General features: G+C 44.0%; 1 protein-coding gene across 1 annotated transcript in view; it reads left to right on the top strand.

Annotated features, from left to right (window-relative positions):
- ELO1 (Paxneb protein-like protein) overlaps window positions 1–13,847 on the top strand; it is a 37,720-nt gene extending 23,873 nt beyond the window's left edge. Inside the window, exons 6-9 of the mRNA XM_086809869.1 lie at window positions 9,881–10,040; window positions 12,462–12,553; window positions 12,671–12,910; window positions 13,131–13,847. Coding sequence (XP_086665995.1) covers window positions 9,881–10,040; window positions 12,462–12,553; window positions 12,671–12,850 — 432 coding nt within the window. The 3' untranslated portion in view covers window positions 12,851–12,910; window positions 13,131–13,847. The remainder of the gene's footprint in view (window positions 1–9,880; window positions 10,041–12,461; window positions 12,554–12,670; window positions 12,911–13,130) is intronic.
- Window positions 13,848–15,839: the final 1,992 nt, after the last annotated feature.

Genomic DNA, 15,839 nt, shown 5'->3' with positions numbered 1-15,839 from the left:
ATTTGAGGTAGTAGGCGGGGCTGGAGGAGCTGGGGAGGCTGTGGCAACTGTGGCAGAAGGAGCTTTGGCAGCTTGTGCCGCTTGCCATTTGTGGCAATCCTTCTTCATGCCCTATAATATGACAGAAAAAACATCTATTTTCTGATTGGTACTTCCTTTGCTCCTCTGGAGGAAGATAACCTCCAGTAATGCCTGCTTTAGCCTTTTCATCAGGGGTTTTCTTAGGTTCTTTATCCTTCTTACCCCCTGAACTGGAGCTATTACTGCTGTCCTTCTTAGCATCTTTAGAAGATGCGTTACCTTTCCCTGTCTGTGCAGCTGATTGCTGCTGCTGGGGTTTGGTACTGGACTGAGATGACTGCTTGGGCTTGCTCCCGTTGAACTCATTTCTTCATTCTGAGCGAGAGTCAGAGCCCGGTCATATGTACTTGGTTCAAAGTTACGAACTGTGAACCGAATGTTGGAGTCCAATCCACGAATGAATTGCTCCATCTTGGCCTGCTCAGATAACCCTAACTGCTGTGCTAAAGTAATAACCTTACTGGAAAACTGAAGCACTGGGGAACCGTTCTGTCTGAGTCCATAGAACTCGTCTTTCAGACCGGTCTTGTACTGGGGCGGGAGAAATCTGGTCTTCAGGTCATGGACAAAGATGTCCCAGTCAAAGGCTGTGACACCTGTGGCCTGGTCAGTATGAATACTAGACCAATGCTGCCACCAAGTGACTGCCTCACCAGTGAGATGGGGAGCCGCTAAGTGGACTTTGTCTTGTGGGTCTGTGATCTTAGCTAATGGAAAATGAGCATTAAACTGATGAATAAATTGATTAACTGAAGAATGATCACACTTACCATCATACTTGCTGAAATTCGGTTGACTGCGAATGATGGTGGTTGATGCTGCTGCGGGATGTTGGCTGGTGACACCTGCTGATACCTCAAGTGTATGGCCTCCTTTTCCCGTTGGTGTTCGAGTAGCATACGTTCTCGATCAAGCTCACGTTGGTGTTCCCGAGCGGCAAGGTCAGCCTGACGCCGGTCTTCGTCGATCCTGTATTGGGCTTCCTCATAGTCCCGTCTTTCTTCTTTTTCTCTTCTCCTTCGGGCCTCGTCCTCTCTCCTTTGTTGTTCCATCTGAAAGAAGAGGGAGATGTAGTCGGGTGCTGCTGGAGGTGTAGAAGGACGTGCTGCTGCTGCCTCCAAGAGTTGGAGACGCTCCATGAGTAGCTGGTTCTGAGCTCTAAGAAGAGCTATGGTGTCTGCTGTAGGCGGAAGAACAAGGTCTCCTTCGGGGGAGACGTCTTCCGGCTGATGAGTACTCTCTCCTGTAGACATTGTTGTGTGGGAGAATTAGGGTTAGGTCATGAGTTCATGTGGGAGACATACACAGAGAAGCAAGGGAGAGAGAGAGAGAGAGTTGTGGGGATAAGTCAACTCATGAGGCATGAGTGTGTGACTCCCCTATCACACATGTATATTGCACTAGTACACATAGTGCACTTAGTACATTAAAAGTACTAAGTGTACTATGTACTATAACTTATGGGCTTGTACACACTATAAGGGTGGGCATTATGCCTTTACCCCAACAACCTCCCACTTAAAGGCAAAGTGCCCTTAAGTAAAGGAAAAGAAAAAACAGCATGTACATGATAATATACAAGGCCATATCAAGGCTGAAACTGGCCTCATCCAATGCCCATCAAGTGTTTGCAATGAGCAAACCGCTCCGGAGGCAAACTCTTCGTCAGCAGATCAGCCGGGTTGTCATCCGTATGAATCTTAACAAGCTGAATTTGCTTGTTCTCTATCACCTCTCTGATGAAGTGATACTTCACATCCACATGCTTCGTCTTTGCATGAAAAACAGGGTTCTTTGCCAACTGGATGGCACTCTGACTGTCACAATGCAACAATGGAATATCCCCTGTATAACCCAAATCAACCACTAACCGAGATAGCCATAATGCCTCCTTGCAAGCCTCTGTGGCTGCAATATACTCGGCCTCTGTAGTAGATAAGGCTGTGCACTTCTGCATCTTGGATATCCATGACACAGCACCTCCTGTGAATGTAAACACATAACCGGTAGTAGACTTCCGGTTATCTGGATGACCGGCATAATCCGAATCCGTGTAACCATGCACTAATGCATCCTGTTTGCCAAAGCAAATGCACAAATCCTGTGTGCCCTTCAGGTATCTCATGACACCTTTCACTGCTTCCCAATGCTTCTTGCCAGGGTTGGCCATGTATCTAGAAACCACTCCCACTGCAAATGCAATGTCCGGCCTAGTAGCAACCATGGCATACATGAGACTGCCACAAGCTGAAGCATACGGAATCTTGGCCATATCAGCCCTGTCACTATCCGACTGTGGGCTGTCCATAGCACTGAGTTTCACATATGGAGGCAAAGGAGTACTAGCTTTCTTCCCCCCGTCCATATTGAACCTCTGCAAGACTTTGCCAATGTATTCCTTCTGAGACAAATACAACACATGCTGATTTCTGTCCCGAAGTATCCGCATACCCAAGATGTGATTTGCATCACCCAAATCCTTCATATCAAAGGTTTGATGCAGCCTCTGCTTCAAGGTATCCATCTCCTTACGAGATTTCCCGGCAATCAACATATCATCAACATACAAGATGAGGATCAATAGACTGCCATCCAAAGCTTTCTTGGTGTACAAGCAGTGATCTATGTCACTTCTCCTGAATTTGTGAGATTTCATGAATGTATCAAATTTATGATACCATTCCCTTGGTGCCTGTTTGAGCCCATAAAGACTCTTTTTCAGCTTGCATACAAGCTTCTCCTTTCCACTCACTGCATAACCCTCTGGCTGCTGCATATATATCTCCTCATGGAGATCACCGTGAAGAAAAGCAGTCTTCACATCCATCTGAATCAAGTCCAGATCATCATGCGCAACCAAAGCCAACACAGCTCTAAGTGTGGTCATTTTGACCACTGGAGAGAAGATCTCATCAAAGTCCACACCATATTCCTGCTTGAAGCCCTTAGCCACTAACCTGGCTTTGTATCTTGGCTTAGCATCTGGTGCAACTTTGAGCCTGTAAACCCACTTGCATGGCAAAACCTTCTTGCCTGCAGGCAAATGCACCAACTTCCATGTTTCATTTTTATGCAGAGAATCCATCTATGACTTCATGGCACGCTCCCATAGAGCCTTGTCTGCCCTCTGTAAAGCCTCCTTGTAACATGAGGGCTCCCCACAGTCAGTGAGCATCAAGTAGTCAACCCCTGGAACAAACCTGTCAGGGGCTCTTGAGGGTCTTGTGGACCTCCGTACCCAATGACCATCATTTGCAGGTTGCTGTCCAGCCTGCATATCACCCATTGGTGGCTCCTGTTCCATGCCATAAGGTTGAAATATCATGCCCGGTATCTCCTCCAACTGTGGTATATCCATAGGGATATCTTCTGCCATCTCTGGCTGTCCATTTGGACCATTTTCAGCACCATTTAAGGGCTGGTTTTCCTGCTGTAATGGCTGATTTACAGCCCTTTGTTGTTGTCCATGATGTCCATCATCATCAAAGATGACTCTGCCAGGCTCCTGTTGCCTTGCAGGCTCCTTATACATGCATGTTTCATCAAAAATGACATCATTGCTGCGTATGATCTTTCTATTCATGGGATCTCAAAGTCTATATCCCATTTCACCTCTGTCACCATATCCTAGGAATATGCATTTGTGAGACTTAGGATCAAGTTTGGTGCGCATTTCCCTGCGTATGTGCACGTACGCAACGCAACCAAACACTCTCAAGTGCTTGTATGACGGAGGCTTCCCTGTCCATACTTCTTCTGGCACTTTCCCACCAAGCCTCGTGTTAGGTGACCTGTTTATAAGGTGAACGGCTGTCATAACAGCTTCAGCCCAAAAACCATGAGGTAATGCAGCATGTGACAACATAGAACGGACCTTCTCCTGAATGGTCTTGTTCATCCTCTCTGCTGTCCCGTTTTGTGGAGGATCATAAGGAGTAGAGAGCTCCCTCTTGATGCCTTTAGCATCACAAAAGTCCTGAAACTGTTTGGACATATACTCTCCACCATTGTCGGAACGCAAAGCCTTCAGTGTTTTGCCAGTTTGATTCTCAACAAGAGCAACAAACTTCTCAAACACTGAGAATGTATCACTCTTCAAACGAAGAGGATAGACCCACACCTTGCGTGTGGAATCATCAATGAAAGACACAAAATATTTTGCCCCTCCCAAAGAAAGCTGAGGCATCTCACATACATCTGTATGCACAAGCTCTAACTGAGCATCTTTCTGTTCAAGAGCTTTCTTGTGGGGGCACTGTAGTTGCCTACCATATATACACTGCTCACAAAACTGTGACATGAAAGGAGGCACCTGAATCAATGATCCATGAGTGCATACCATGACCACCTGTAAGAAGTGAATGGGCATCAAGTGAAGATGTAAAGAGGACCTCATCCTCACTGCCACCTGCATGTGACACATTGATTTCTTCAATCTTGACTCCACTTTTGCCCTTTGGCTTTACATCTTTGGCTTCATCTTTCTCTTTGTCTTTGCCTTTTCCCTTTTCCTTTTGATCATTTTTCCATTTGTAGCATTGCTTTTTAATGTGTCCCTTCTTGCCACAATAATGGCATTCCAAATCCTTTTTGGAGCGAGACTTGCTCCTTCCCCGTTCTTGGCTTTTACCCCTTTGTTGGGATCTCCCACGTGCATTCATTGCATTGGACTTTCCAACAGAGTTGTTTTTCCTGTTCATCTCTTCTTGAAGAAGAGCACCCTCAACATCTGCATATGACAGCATAGCATTCGAATTGCTAGTGGCTGTCCTGAATGTGTCCCAACTCTCTGGCAAAGTGCATAACAAAAAAGTGGCTTTGAACTCATCGTCCATTGCCAACTTTTGATTAATGACCTGGCTGACAATACCATTAAACTCATTTAGATGGGCTGTCATAGACGCCCCTTCCTTCATCTGAAGACCTATGAGTTTCTTCAACCAATACACTTTGCTTGAGGCACTTTGTTGGGCATACAAGTCCTGCAATCTCTGCCACATTCCCCAAGCTGTCTTCTCTTCACGAATGCTGAAAAGTAATGAGTCTGACACAGACAACATGATAGTAGATCTTGCCAGCTCATCCATATCTTCCCACTCTTCAGCAGTAAGAGAAGCGGGCATCACACCCCTTTCTTTGATAGGCTTGTGCTGCTTTTTCTGGAGCAACACATTGTAGCACTGGGTTTGCCAAATATCATAATTATGCGAGCCTTCAAGCTTCTTGATGTGAAGCAATGAAGAGCTCTCACCTGTGGTTGCCATAGCAATATGCAACCTTTAATGCCTGACTCCCTGCAAATGTGCAAACATTGCACCCAAAGCACACAAAGTGCTCACAAATGTTCTCCCAAGCTTTATCTCCCACTGCGGAAGCAAGAATGCAACTTTTCTCCCACTTTATGTGATGAAATCACCAAAATCTGGTTGCTGCAGATTTTGGACAGCACCTTAAATGTGATCTTTTGCCCTTCCAAAGTACTGTACAGCAGTACTAAGTGCTCACCTGTAATGTACCAAACCTGTCCCGGCAAGTGCAGCAGCTGAAATTGAACCTTTTGGTCACTCAAAACAGTGTACAGCCATGCCAAAACTTGCACAAAGCTGTGCCAAATCTGTATCAGCAGGTACAGTAGCAATAAATGCTCTCCTGGCTGTCCAAATGAGTAAAAATCAGACTTTTACAGTCCCGAACACTGCATAAAACAGTCCCGAACAGAAATTGGGCAAAAGCCCCTTGACTGCAAGCTGATTTTTGAGGATTCAAGGCATAAATGTCTTGCCTGCTGCTTTGCCAAGCTCAACAAGCATACGAACTTGAAAAGCCCCTTGATTTAAGATCAATTTCTGATCATACATGGTACATTGACGCACATGAAGGCATCCAGAGTGTTCACGATGCTTCCCCCTGGTAACATATACATCAAATACATGAAAGCCCCTTGATTTACAGGCACATTGAGTGCTTGTAAGGCATCAACACATTATCCACAGCATCAAATGCGATCGCCTGCATGCAAATCAACTCAATCGGCACAAAAGCCCCTTGATTTGCACTGCGATTTGCTGCAATTTGCTGCAATTTTGCCCAAATGTGCGATTTCTCACATCATACAGCATGTATGAGTGCTTAATTGCACAATTACATCAAAAGCCCCAAATTTCGACATCCAATTTCCTGCAAATTGATCCTGATTGTGACCAATTTCCTGCAAATTGATCCTGATTGTGACCAATGTCACCCAATTTTGCCAATTTTGCTCAAAATTGAGCAATTCGACACCTGTACCTGCTCAATTGTTGATTGTACTTGCTCAATTGCAAATCCCAAAAAAAAATTGAGGAAAATACCTTGAAATTTCTGATTTTTCTTCAATTTGCAAGCTGAATTTTGATAGCAGAGGCTGTTGCAGGAGAGGGGGGCAATTCTTGCTGCTGCAGATTGTTGGTGATGCTCAGATGGCTGGCTGCTATGAAGCTCCCTGACCCATAGCTGCCTGTCGGCTTTCACAGGCTTGTCGGAGGCAGCACGCACAACGACAGAAGATAAGACAAACCGGGGCACCTAGAATTGGGGGTCGTAGCCGTTGGTCCATGCGCAGAGCATATTGGCCATCTGGGCGTGCCAGGTGATCCTGATGGGCGTCGTGGAGGGCTACAGGGTGGCGTGGATGAAGAAGGCAACGGCGTGGCCGAGGGCGCCCCAGCCTCGAAGTGAGTCACGCCATTCTGCACGGGCGAGTCGGAGGGACCTGGTTCGCTCCACGCTGTTCGCCACCCAATTCGACGCCTGTTATATTGATGCTAGCGTTTCGGCTCGCTGCTTACGCTCAGTCGGCTGCAACGCCTCAAGGTGGCGAACACACGTAACTGGGCGAAGGCGACACGCCTACATGGCTGGAAGAGGGGCAACTTCGCGTGTGTTCGCCATGTTCGCCTGAGTTCGCACAGCCGGCGCCTTGTTCGCCTGAGGTCGACTTCGCTTGCGTATCTTTACGCCATTGCTCCCAGCTGCAATCGCCTATGGCTCAACGCCCGCCAGCCTTCGTTCCACGGATCCAGCGCTACACGTAGCTAGCCGTCGACCTTCAATGTTCGCCTCCTTCCTGCGTTACTAGACTGGATGACTGTAAAAGCCATCAATGCAAGAAACCCTATTCGAGCAGAAGAAGAGATGAATAGCACCGCCTTCTAGGCTCTGATACCAGTTGTGTGGGAGAATTAGGGTTAGGTCATGAGTTCATGTGGGAGACATACACAGAGAAGCAAGGGAGAGAGAGAGAGAGAGTTGTGGGGATAAGTCAACTCATGAGGCATGAGTGTGTGACTCCCCTATCACACATGTATATTGCACTAGTACACATAGTGCACTTAGTACATTAAAAGTACTAAGTGTACTATGTACTATAACTTATGGGCTTGTACACACTATAAGGGTGGGCATTATGCCTTTACCCCAACAGACATGATGCTGAAGTCGGTGGTCGTGCCAGAACGCTGAACGCAATCTAACCATCCAAGGATGCCCCCACGCTAGGATACGGTGTGTGTGGACTATCTGAATCTGATACCAATGTGATATGCAGCGGAAGTCTTTGTATTGGTTGATCTTGTCACACAAATGCTCACACCGTCTTCTGTATCCTGAGTTTCGTGAGTTTAGCAATCCACTTTAATTACTTCAAACTTTAAAGAGATGAGAGAGAGAGATATGAGAACTGAAACGCATGAGAAACAGGGGACTGCAGGGCTGCTGCTGTACGGTTGGAACAGAAACGCAGGCTGCTGCTGTACGGCTGTGCAAAAACGCAGGTACATGCAGGCTGAATCTGGCGTTAAACTGAGCTGGACTGTGGACTGATTCTGGGCCTGAACTGAGTGCTGAATTCAGGGCTGAATGATGCTGAAGGCAGGCGCCTAGGGCTGGCTGAAGCTATGGATCTCAAGGGGCTGGAGAAGAAAGCTTATGGGCACTAGGGCTGGATTAGTCTTGGGCTGAAAGCAAGGAGGAGGAGAGTTCTTAGCACAATGAAGACTGAATGAGGAAAAGAGGCTCTAGGCAAGCCTATTTATACTAACTAGAGGTTGGTGATTTAATAAAGTTAATATTTATAAATGCCCAATAATGCAAATAATGCTAAATAAATACTAATAAATATGGAAAAAATACCAGATAAATCCCAGTAAATTCCCTAAGGCTTTGGGGATGTCCTAAATGATGCACAGGCATATGTATGCATATTATGCAAGATGCAGAGTGCTTTCTGATGCAAACCCTAAGGCTTCTACTGACTCTACATGCATGAATGATTCTCTCCAAGTGGGTTAAGGGACTTGACTGACTGACTGACCCGCTAAGGCTGAGGAATGACCTACGTAGCTCGTGCCTGACTTATCCTGGACTGAGGATGTACAATGGGGTCACGGCGTACGACAATTATCATCCTATTGGGTTCTAAAACTGTACAACTGCTGCACTTCTGATGATGAGCCATCTTGTCACCATGCACTGAGTGCAGAGTGCATGTGACAGCTGGCTAGTCGGCTAATTTTGTGTTAATTTATGTTGGTGTTTTGCATCATTTGCATTCACACGTAGCCACTTTTATCACTTTATGAATTAGGGCTCACAACATGGGCTGAGTCTTTTGCATAACCCTAATCTTAACCCTAACCCTAACCCTAACCCTAATTGGTAGCCTAGCATGACACATGCATTTAATGATTTGAGGATGATGCTTCCAATGGCCAAAGCTCCACTTGGAGCGGTATGTGGATCATTTGGAATTAGTGCGACTACAGTAGTTGAAAAGTCTAGATTGGGATCTTGATCCGGGTCTAGAACTTGATGTGGTTTTGGAACTACTTTGAAGAGCTTGTTGCTCATCTCACTAAAATTTGGTGCATGAAAATTGTTTGTTGGCTGTCTAGATGAAGGTTGATGATACACACTTGTGTCCAACCAATGAAATGGGAACACTCTTTTTTCTTATATATATATCTAGAAACTCATCTTTTTATGTTAGTGTGCACTCAATGATCGAAAGATCTTCCTTGAACCTTACACTAGTTGTTGACATCAAACCCTCTACAGTTACCATTGATGGCTATTTAAGGCTATCCTTTTGATATTGAATCTTGAATTTCTGGAACACGTCATGACCACCTCATCCATTACTATGGTGAATTTGGAGCCTGATCTCTGTTGTCTGTGTTGCGACCACCATTGGGCTATGAATGTTTGATGATTCTAAGAATAACTTTCTCTTGTTTATTCACCGGTCCAAACCCTTGGAAAATTTCCATACCTTGAGAATCTCTTTCTAGTCACACGGAACAGGAAAGGCTGATCTGTGCAATGGAAATGGCCCAAACCTAAGAAACCCAAAGCGGAGGAAATGGCAGGATCTACAGTGAATATGAAAAGCATAATTGGAAATAGCTAGAAATGAGCAAAAAGTTAGAGAGAAATAGAGGAGAACCTTTAGATAGATCATAATTTGGAGGAATTGACAGTAAAGTTGGGTAAAATAAAAACTTTGTGGAGAAAATTAATGGTGTATATGTTGAGCATTTGGCTAGGAGAGGGGACTTGAGCCTGATCTAGTCAAACAAGACTAGCTTTAACATGTGAAGTGAACCACAAGTTAGCTTTTTATTAATGGGGGAGCAGGTAGTAGAATTAAAAGCATTATGACATTACGTTTTTAGTATCTGTTAGTGTGATTGAAATTGAAGTGTGTAAATCCTTTAAAACAAATATTGCAATACTTAACACTTTGAGTGTGCTTTTTTTGCAGGATTGGGAGATGCTAGGTTTTCTGCACTTTTTGAAGGGGCTTCTTCGAGCTTCAAATGCAGTAGCTTTGATCACATTTCCCGCCTCTCTTTTGGCTCCATCCTTTTCTGTTCGATGGCAACACATGTCCGACATCTTATTATCTGTAGAGGCAATATCTGGTGATGTTCAATCTTAACCACAAAGTTCTCAAAATCTTGGAGGTTGCAAGGTGTTGTTTAGCTGTGTTTCGGTTTATTTCCCAATTTTCTACCAGTAAAAAGAGACTACATCAGATAATCCCCCCTCCCGACTTGGTCTTTCCACCTGAAGGCATTACATCTTGTGGTTGCAAGGTGACTACAATACCAACAGGAGCCTGTGGGGACTTGAACTCGGGACCTCCCCTCCTTGAGTCACAAGTCCTCACCATTGGGCTACGCGCCTGTTAGCATGTCAGATAAACTATTTCCCGAATCAAAGAACTGAAGATAGATGGGTAGGTAGATAGATTGATTGCTTTTAATGTCCATGGGAGGCCAAATATGAGAGAGAGAGAGAGAGAGAGAGTGATATTAACGTCTACAAAAGGCCAAAAATGATATATGAGACCAGAAGGATTACATCATGTCCATTGAATACATCATCATGGGTACCAAAATGAAATGAAAGAAAATGACAAAGCTAAAATGCCAGAGCTGACATGCTAGAGCTGATCTATGTACAAAGAGCATAGGCCCGCATATCATCCTAAGATATCCTTCATGGGGCATTGCAACATGGCACTCAGAGTGGTAAAGCTGAGCCGGCCTGAGGGAGTCCTGTGATGGTGTAAAATGATGGCCGTGATCCTCCTATGGTGGCGTTGGCGTGGGTGGGCTGGGGCCTCCGGGTCGAGGTCGTCAACCTCTGCATAGCTTGGTGGCTCTGTCCTGTGTCACTCCTCTTGGTTGGGCTCCTACATCAGCCTGGGGTCCAGGTACCAGGTAGGGTGGGTGGTTCTGCCCTCAAAGCTTGAGTCTGGAAGAAATCAGTGAGAGATCTCTGCGCTGGTCCTCGGATAGGTGCTACTGGTCTGGGCCGCATTGGTGACTGTGTGTGTGTCTGTGAAGCTCCAGAAGGAAGAGCCCTAGGCATCTGTGATCCGGGAAGTCCATGATCCTAGAGAGTGGTCCAAACCCGTGGAAGAGGCAGTGGAGAGAGAAAAGAAAGAAAGAAAGTTATATTTACATCTTCAAAAGATCCAAAGGGTCTATGAGACCAAAATGATGTGTACGTAGTGTCCATGAAATCTCGTCATGGATGAAATAAGAAAAAGCAACAGTAAACTAAAACTGAAAACTGAAAGCTAAGATTTGGGACTAAGAGATTATACAAGTCTACAAGATGAAAAATCTAGATGCTACTATGCCAGGTATTAATGAAATGAAATGAAAAGACTACGGGGGCCGCCAATATACATGTGGTACTGGAAATCCTGGAGCAAGATGGCCAGAGATACTTGGGGAATGTGTCCCGGATCTTATCATCCAATGATAGTACCATCCTCCTCCATAATTGAGCAAAGAGCTGTGATGGTGTCCTGTGCCATGGAATGGCGGTGGAGTATGTCCTGGATAGGCAGAAAGCTTGGATCCCTGGATGCGGGGGTGTTTGGTTTTGAGAGAGAGAGAGAGAGAGAGAGAGAGAGAGAGAGAGAGAGAGTCTGTTACTGGCTGGCTGCTCTGGCAGGGAGGCCACATGTTGGGGTTGGCGAAGAAGCCACATTGGAAGCTTATAGCACAATCACAGGAAAGTCTCCCGGTCCCATTTAAGGGTCATGAGGCGTGTCCAGATAGTTGGAAGGGCCTTTTGTGTGAAGAGCGGGGCCAACTTCAAGTACCGGGCGCTGATATAGTGTAGATGCTGTATCATTTGAAAAACCTGCCATGCTGCAGGGAAGTCCCAAAGGCAGTGCTGCTCAGCCTCCTGCTATGTGCCACCCCGCTAGCAATTGAATTTCCCATTAAAAATCAAGATGCTGCTTACTCTTGTATGTAAATCCACTGTGTCTAAGAAGTATCAGCCCTGAGTCCATGCCCTCAGGAGGGAGGACAGTGTCATTGAGAGGCAGACATCCCTGTAGTCATCAGTTAGAGAGGAATATGCATGGTTGTGCTGTACCAGTTGATGAGTTTTTCTGCATGGCTAGTAATTTGGTGATACTTGAAGCTCCTCAGAGAATCATTTTCCTGCTGTCCCCTCAAACCTCACATTTAGGAGATAATGCTACTGAATAGAGAATGCAGGAGACTCCAGAGTCATCTATTTGGACCATAGATGACTAAGAGTGAAGAGGGAATGGCCACCATCAACAGACAGCCATCCACGATGGGAGCGTTCATCCTCTGGGTTCGTCAGTGTCCTCTGCCTCTAGTTCCCTCTACCTCTCAAAGGAGAACCTGTCCTGAGGGATCTCATGATTTTTTTTGTGGGGGGTGGGGGGCGTCTCTTCACTTTACGTTTCAGTATTAACTCTTCAGGCACCCACTTGTACAGTAAGGGTTTTTTTTCCTTTCTTAAGCCAACCTATGGTCATATTGAATGCTCACATTCTGAAACAGATGACGACAAGGATATGGCAACATTGCTAACAGATTACCATGACATTGTTGGCTTTTTGCGTATCTTAAAGCTTCCTTGCATCAATACACAGGTATGCGCTGTTGCTTTTTGTGTACTTTGCTGTGTTGTTAGCAAGTGCCTTTTAGTTGATCTCCCTCCTTAGCTGCAGGTGCATGTGCAGCTCACAAATTCTTTGTCGGGTGTATAGGTGCCCACTGTTCCTGAATCAGCAGTTTATGCTTTGAAATTTTTACGGAGGAAAACTCTTGCACTAGAGCGATTGAATCAGGCTCCGATTGATGCTTCTGGTGGAGAATCAAGCAACAAGAGTGCCAGTAGTCTTCTCTGCAGTGGACCTGTAAATGCTACTTCTCCTCTTGAATTTTGATGAATCATAAGAAGCCAATATAGAGCTGGCATAACGAAAGGTGTCTATCTTGAAGGTAAGGTATGAACCATTTTATCCCTAGCCTAGTTTTTGCGTGCAATTTTTTGGCATCATTACATGCGAACACACTGGCCATGTGACAAGGCTGACTGGTCTCATCCTCCTCCCCCCCCCTCGACCCCCTATTTTACTTCTCTCACACATACATGCACATACAGACATGAAGAGCTTTGTTTTAGAGCACATGGCATCTTACTTTTTTTTGCCATCTTTAATACAGGCTGCATGTTCCAAGTTATCTCCCATGAAAGCATCAGTGTGAAAACCATCTAGCTCTCACTACCCTTTAGTTGTCAAAAAGGATACATGATCGTATAAGTGTATAAGTAGTTGATGGCTTGGATTTAGGATGCGCGTACATGATGACGAGGAGAGTTATAAACAGAGAGCATCTTCAACAGTTATGGGGCCTATGTTATTGATGAGTCGCAAATATGATGTAGATATGTGGATACTGTTTGCTTTTTCATGGGCATATCTTCAGTGTCGTCATCAGGCTGTCACAGTGCGAGCTCCTATTGATGGTTGCTTCTTTTTGTCGGCCACAGTTTTGCAGTAGATTATGTGGTGGGTGGGCTCATATATACTTTTAAGGGACTTCAGAAAGAGGGTGCAAATACTGTAACGTGGGCCATCTCCACAAGTAGCTTCTCCGTCAGGTGTTGCATCCCACTGTTGCTTCTGCCTTATTTCTTAAACCTCCATCCAAGGCAGCAGGTCAAATGGGAAAAAAATCTTTTAGTTATAGGGTATTTATTTCATGCGTTGTAAGGATGCATCTAAAATATGTCCACCTCTTCCATGACCACCTAGATTTGGGATACATGTGGTTTGTCTTTTTCTCAAAATAGCCTAGTCATTAGTTTATGTATAACTTTTGATAAGATAAATTCTCACAGGCGTCATTGCTAATAAGAACTCACTTTTATAAAAGAAATTATCTAGCCAACACAACTTTGACATTTGTCTTGGCACAAAGGAGCCTTAATGCAGCATAGCTGTAAAGAAATCATTACACAGGAATATTGATGTGCTATTAGTAAATAAATTATATGATGCTTAACAAAGGGATGCAAAAGCATTTGGGGAGCGAATGCATGTATAACTGTGTACTAAGGGTCTTGCTTGGCTTGCGATATCATCCTGTCTTCTACGGTGATCATTGTAGAATGTGAACCATCTAATTTTGAGATCTTGCTATGCCAAATAATTATCATGTAAATTCAAACTTTACAAAGCAAGATAAAAACATTGACAAGAAAGCTGAAGACTAGCCATCCCTTTGATAAATAAACGAGATGACTTTGGTGACTTTCGTCTCTTCTTATTGCTGCTGTCACCTCTTCTTCCTCTTTTCTCATCTTCTGCACTAACTTGTTCTCTTTTCTTCTTCACTAACTTACTCTTTCTTTTATTCATTTTCCTCCTTTTATTCTCTATATTCCTCCTCTTGCCTCTTTCACCCTTGACCTCCTAGTCCTTTTCTACCTCCGTCCTTGTTCTCCTCTTCCTCTTCCTTCTCTGCGTCTGCTTCCTCTTCCTGTTCCGCATCTTCTTCTTTCTCCTTATCTTGTTCTTTCGCCCCTCCTCTTCGTCTTCCTCTTCCTCTTCCGCATCTTCTTCTTTCTCCTTATCTTGTTCTTTCTCTCTCTTTCTCATCCAAAGGGAAGCCCCTCTCAAAAATTCTCATCTTGCTTGAAATTTAAGTTTCAATTATTAATTTGAAAAAACAATTAAGCAAAAATTCTTGGAAAATGGCATTTAGTGTGTCTTGGGTTATAATTGAGAGGCACGGTTAAAATTCGATTGGCTCTTATTTCAAAGGATTGGTTATGGTGTATAATAATTATAATCTCAACGAGCATTGTTACTTTTTATACATGAAATGGACTACTTTGAAGGATTCACATTTTCTATTTAGCAAGGTTTTTTTGTTTTTTTTTTGGTTTTTTTGCCAAGCCTCAGTGTCAATGCACACCTGGCATCAGCAAGGTGCAAGTGGGTTGTGTGAACATTCACAAAGGAGGGTAATGCAGTGCTAGAAAGTTGGTAACTTGTTCAACTTAAGGGGGTCATACTTATAGAAGGTCATTATTAGGGGGAAAAAAAAGTGAACTTGACGAGAGAACCTTGCTGTAGGAAAACTCATTTAATCAAAGGTCATATGAAGGTCTCAATGCAATTATGGTGAATATCATGAGAGTTTTCTTATTATCTATTTGTGTTTGATAATAAAGCCTTGAACTGGTCATTTGGGCTCATAACACTTAAGAGAATCATATTAGCCACAACCAAAAACCTTAGTTTACCTATACATTATTTAATGACCTTCAGAATAACAATCCTTTTTTCAATTCATTTTGAGCTATGGATCCTTAGTCACTACCATTTAGTCTTAAACTCCATCCAAAAATAATTTCAAGGTGTCACATGGAAGACAAAACATCCCACACAACATTATCCTAAATAAAGATATGTAGACTAAATTTGGGGACATTGTGAAGAAAAAATGACATGGTCATGACTATCTACTATCAAGGGGTGCCCTAACAAGGGCAAAAAAGAGTATAACAAAAAAAGGAAAACAAAATCATGAGAAAGCATGTTTCATCTTGTTGTTATAAGAAACTCTTTACTGGTTGATTTGTTTTCACGTAGGTATCACAACACTTGGCCTTTAACTATCATCACCTTCCTATCAACGGCATTGACTCATCTTCACCAACATTTTTTGAGGACGGAATCTGAATTAGGAAAGGGGTGCATGTTAATGCTCATTGGGACACCTCTCCAGCCTCGATACTATCCATTGGCAACTATCACTTCATTGGGCTATTTGCATATATTGTGTATTTTATGTATGCGATCATTCCGTTTGTATATGAAAGGCACACCACAAGATTAATTATTTAGATTGCATGCTTAGATT

The sequence above is a fragment of the Cibotium barometz genome, chromosome 15 (genome assembly GCF_041138505.1).
Source record: "Cibotium barometz isolate CiBa-2024 chromosome 15, ASM4113850v1, whole genome shotgun sequence".
NCBI lineage: Eukaryota > Viridiplantae > Streptophyta > Polypodiopsida > Cyatheales > Cibotiaceae > Cibotium > Cibotium barometz.
Note: the sequence above shows the minus strand (reverse complement) of the source record. Positions and strands in the feature narration are given on the sequence as shown.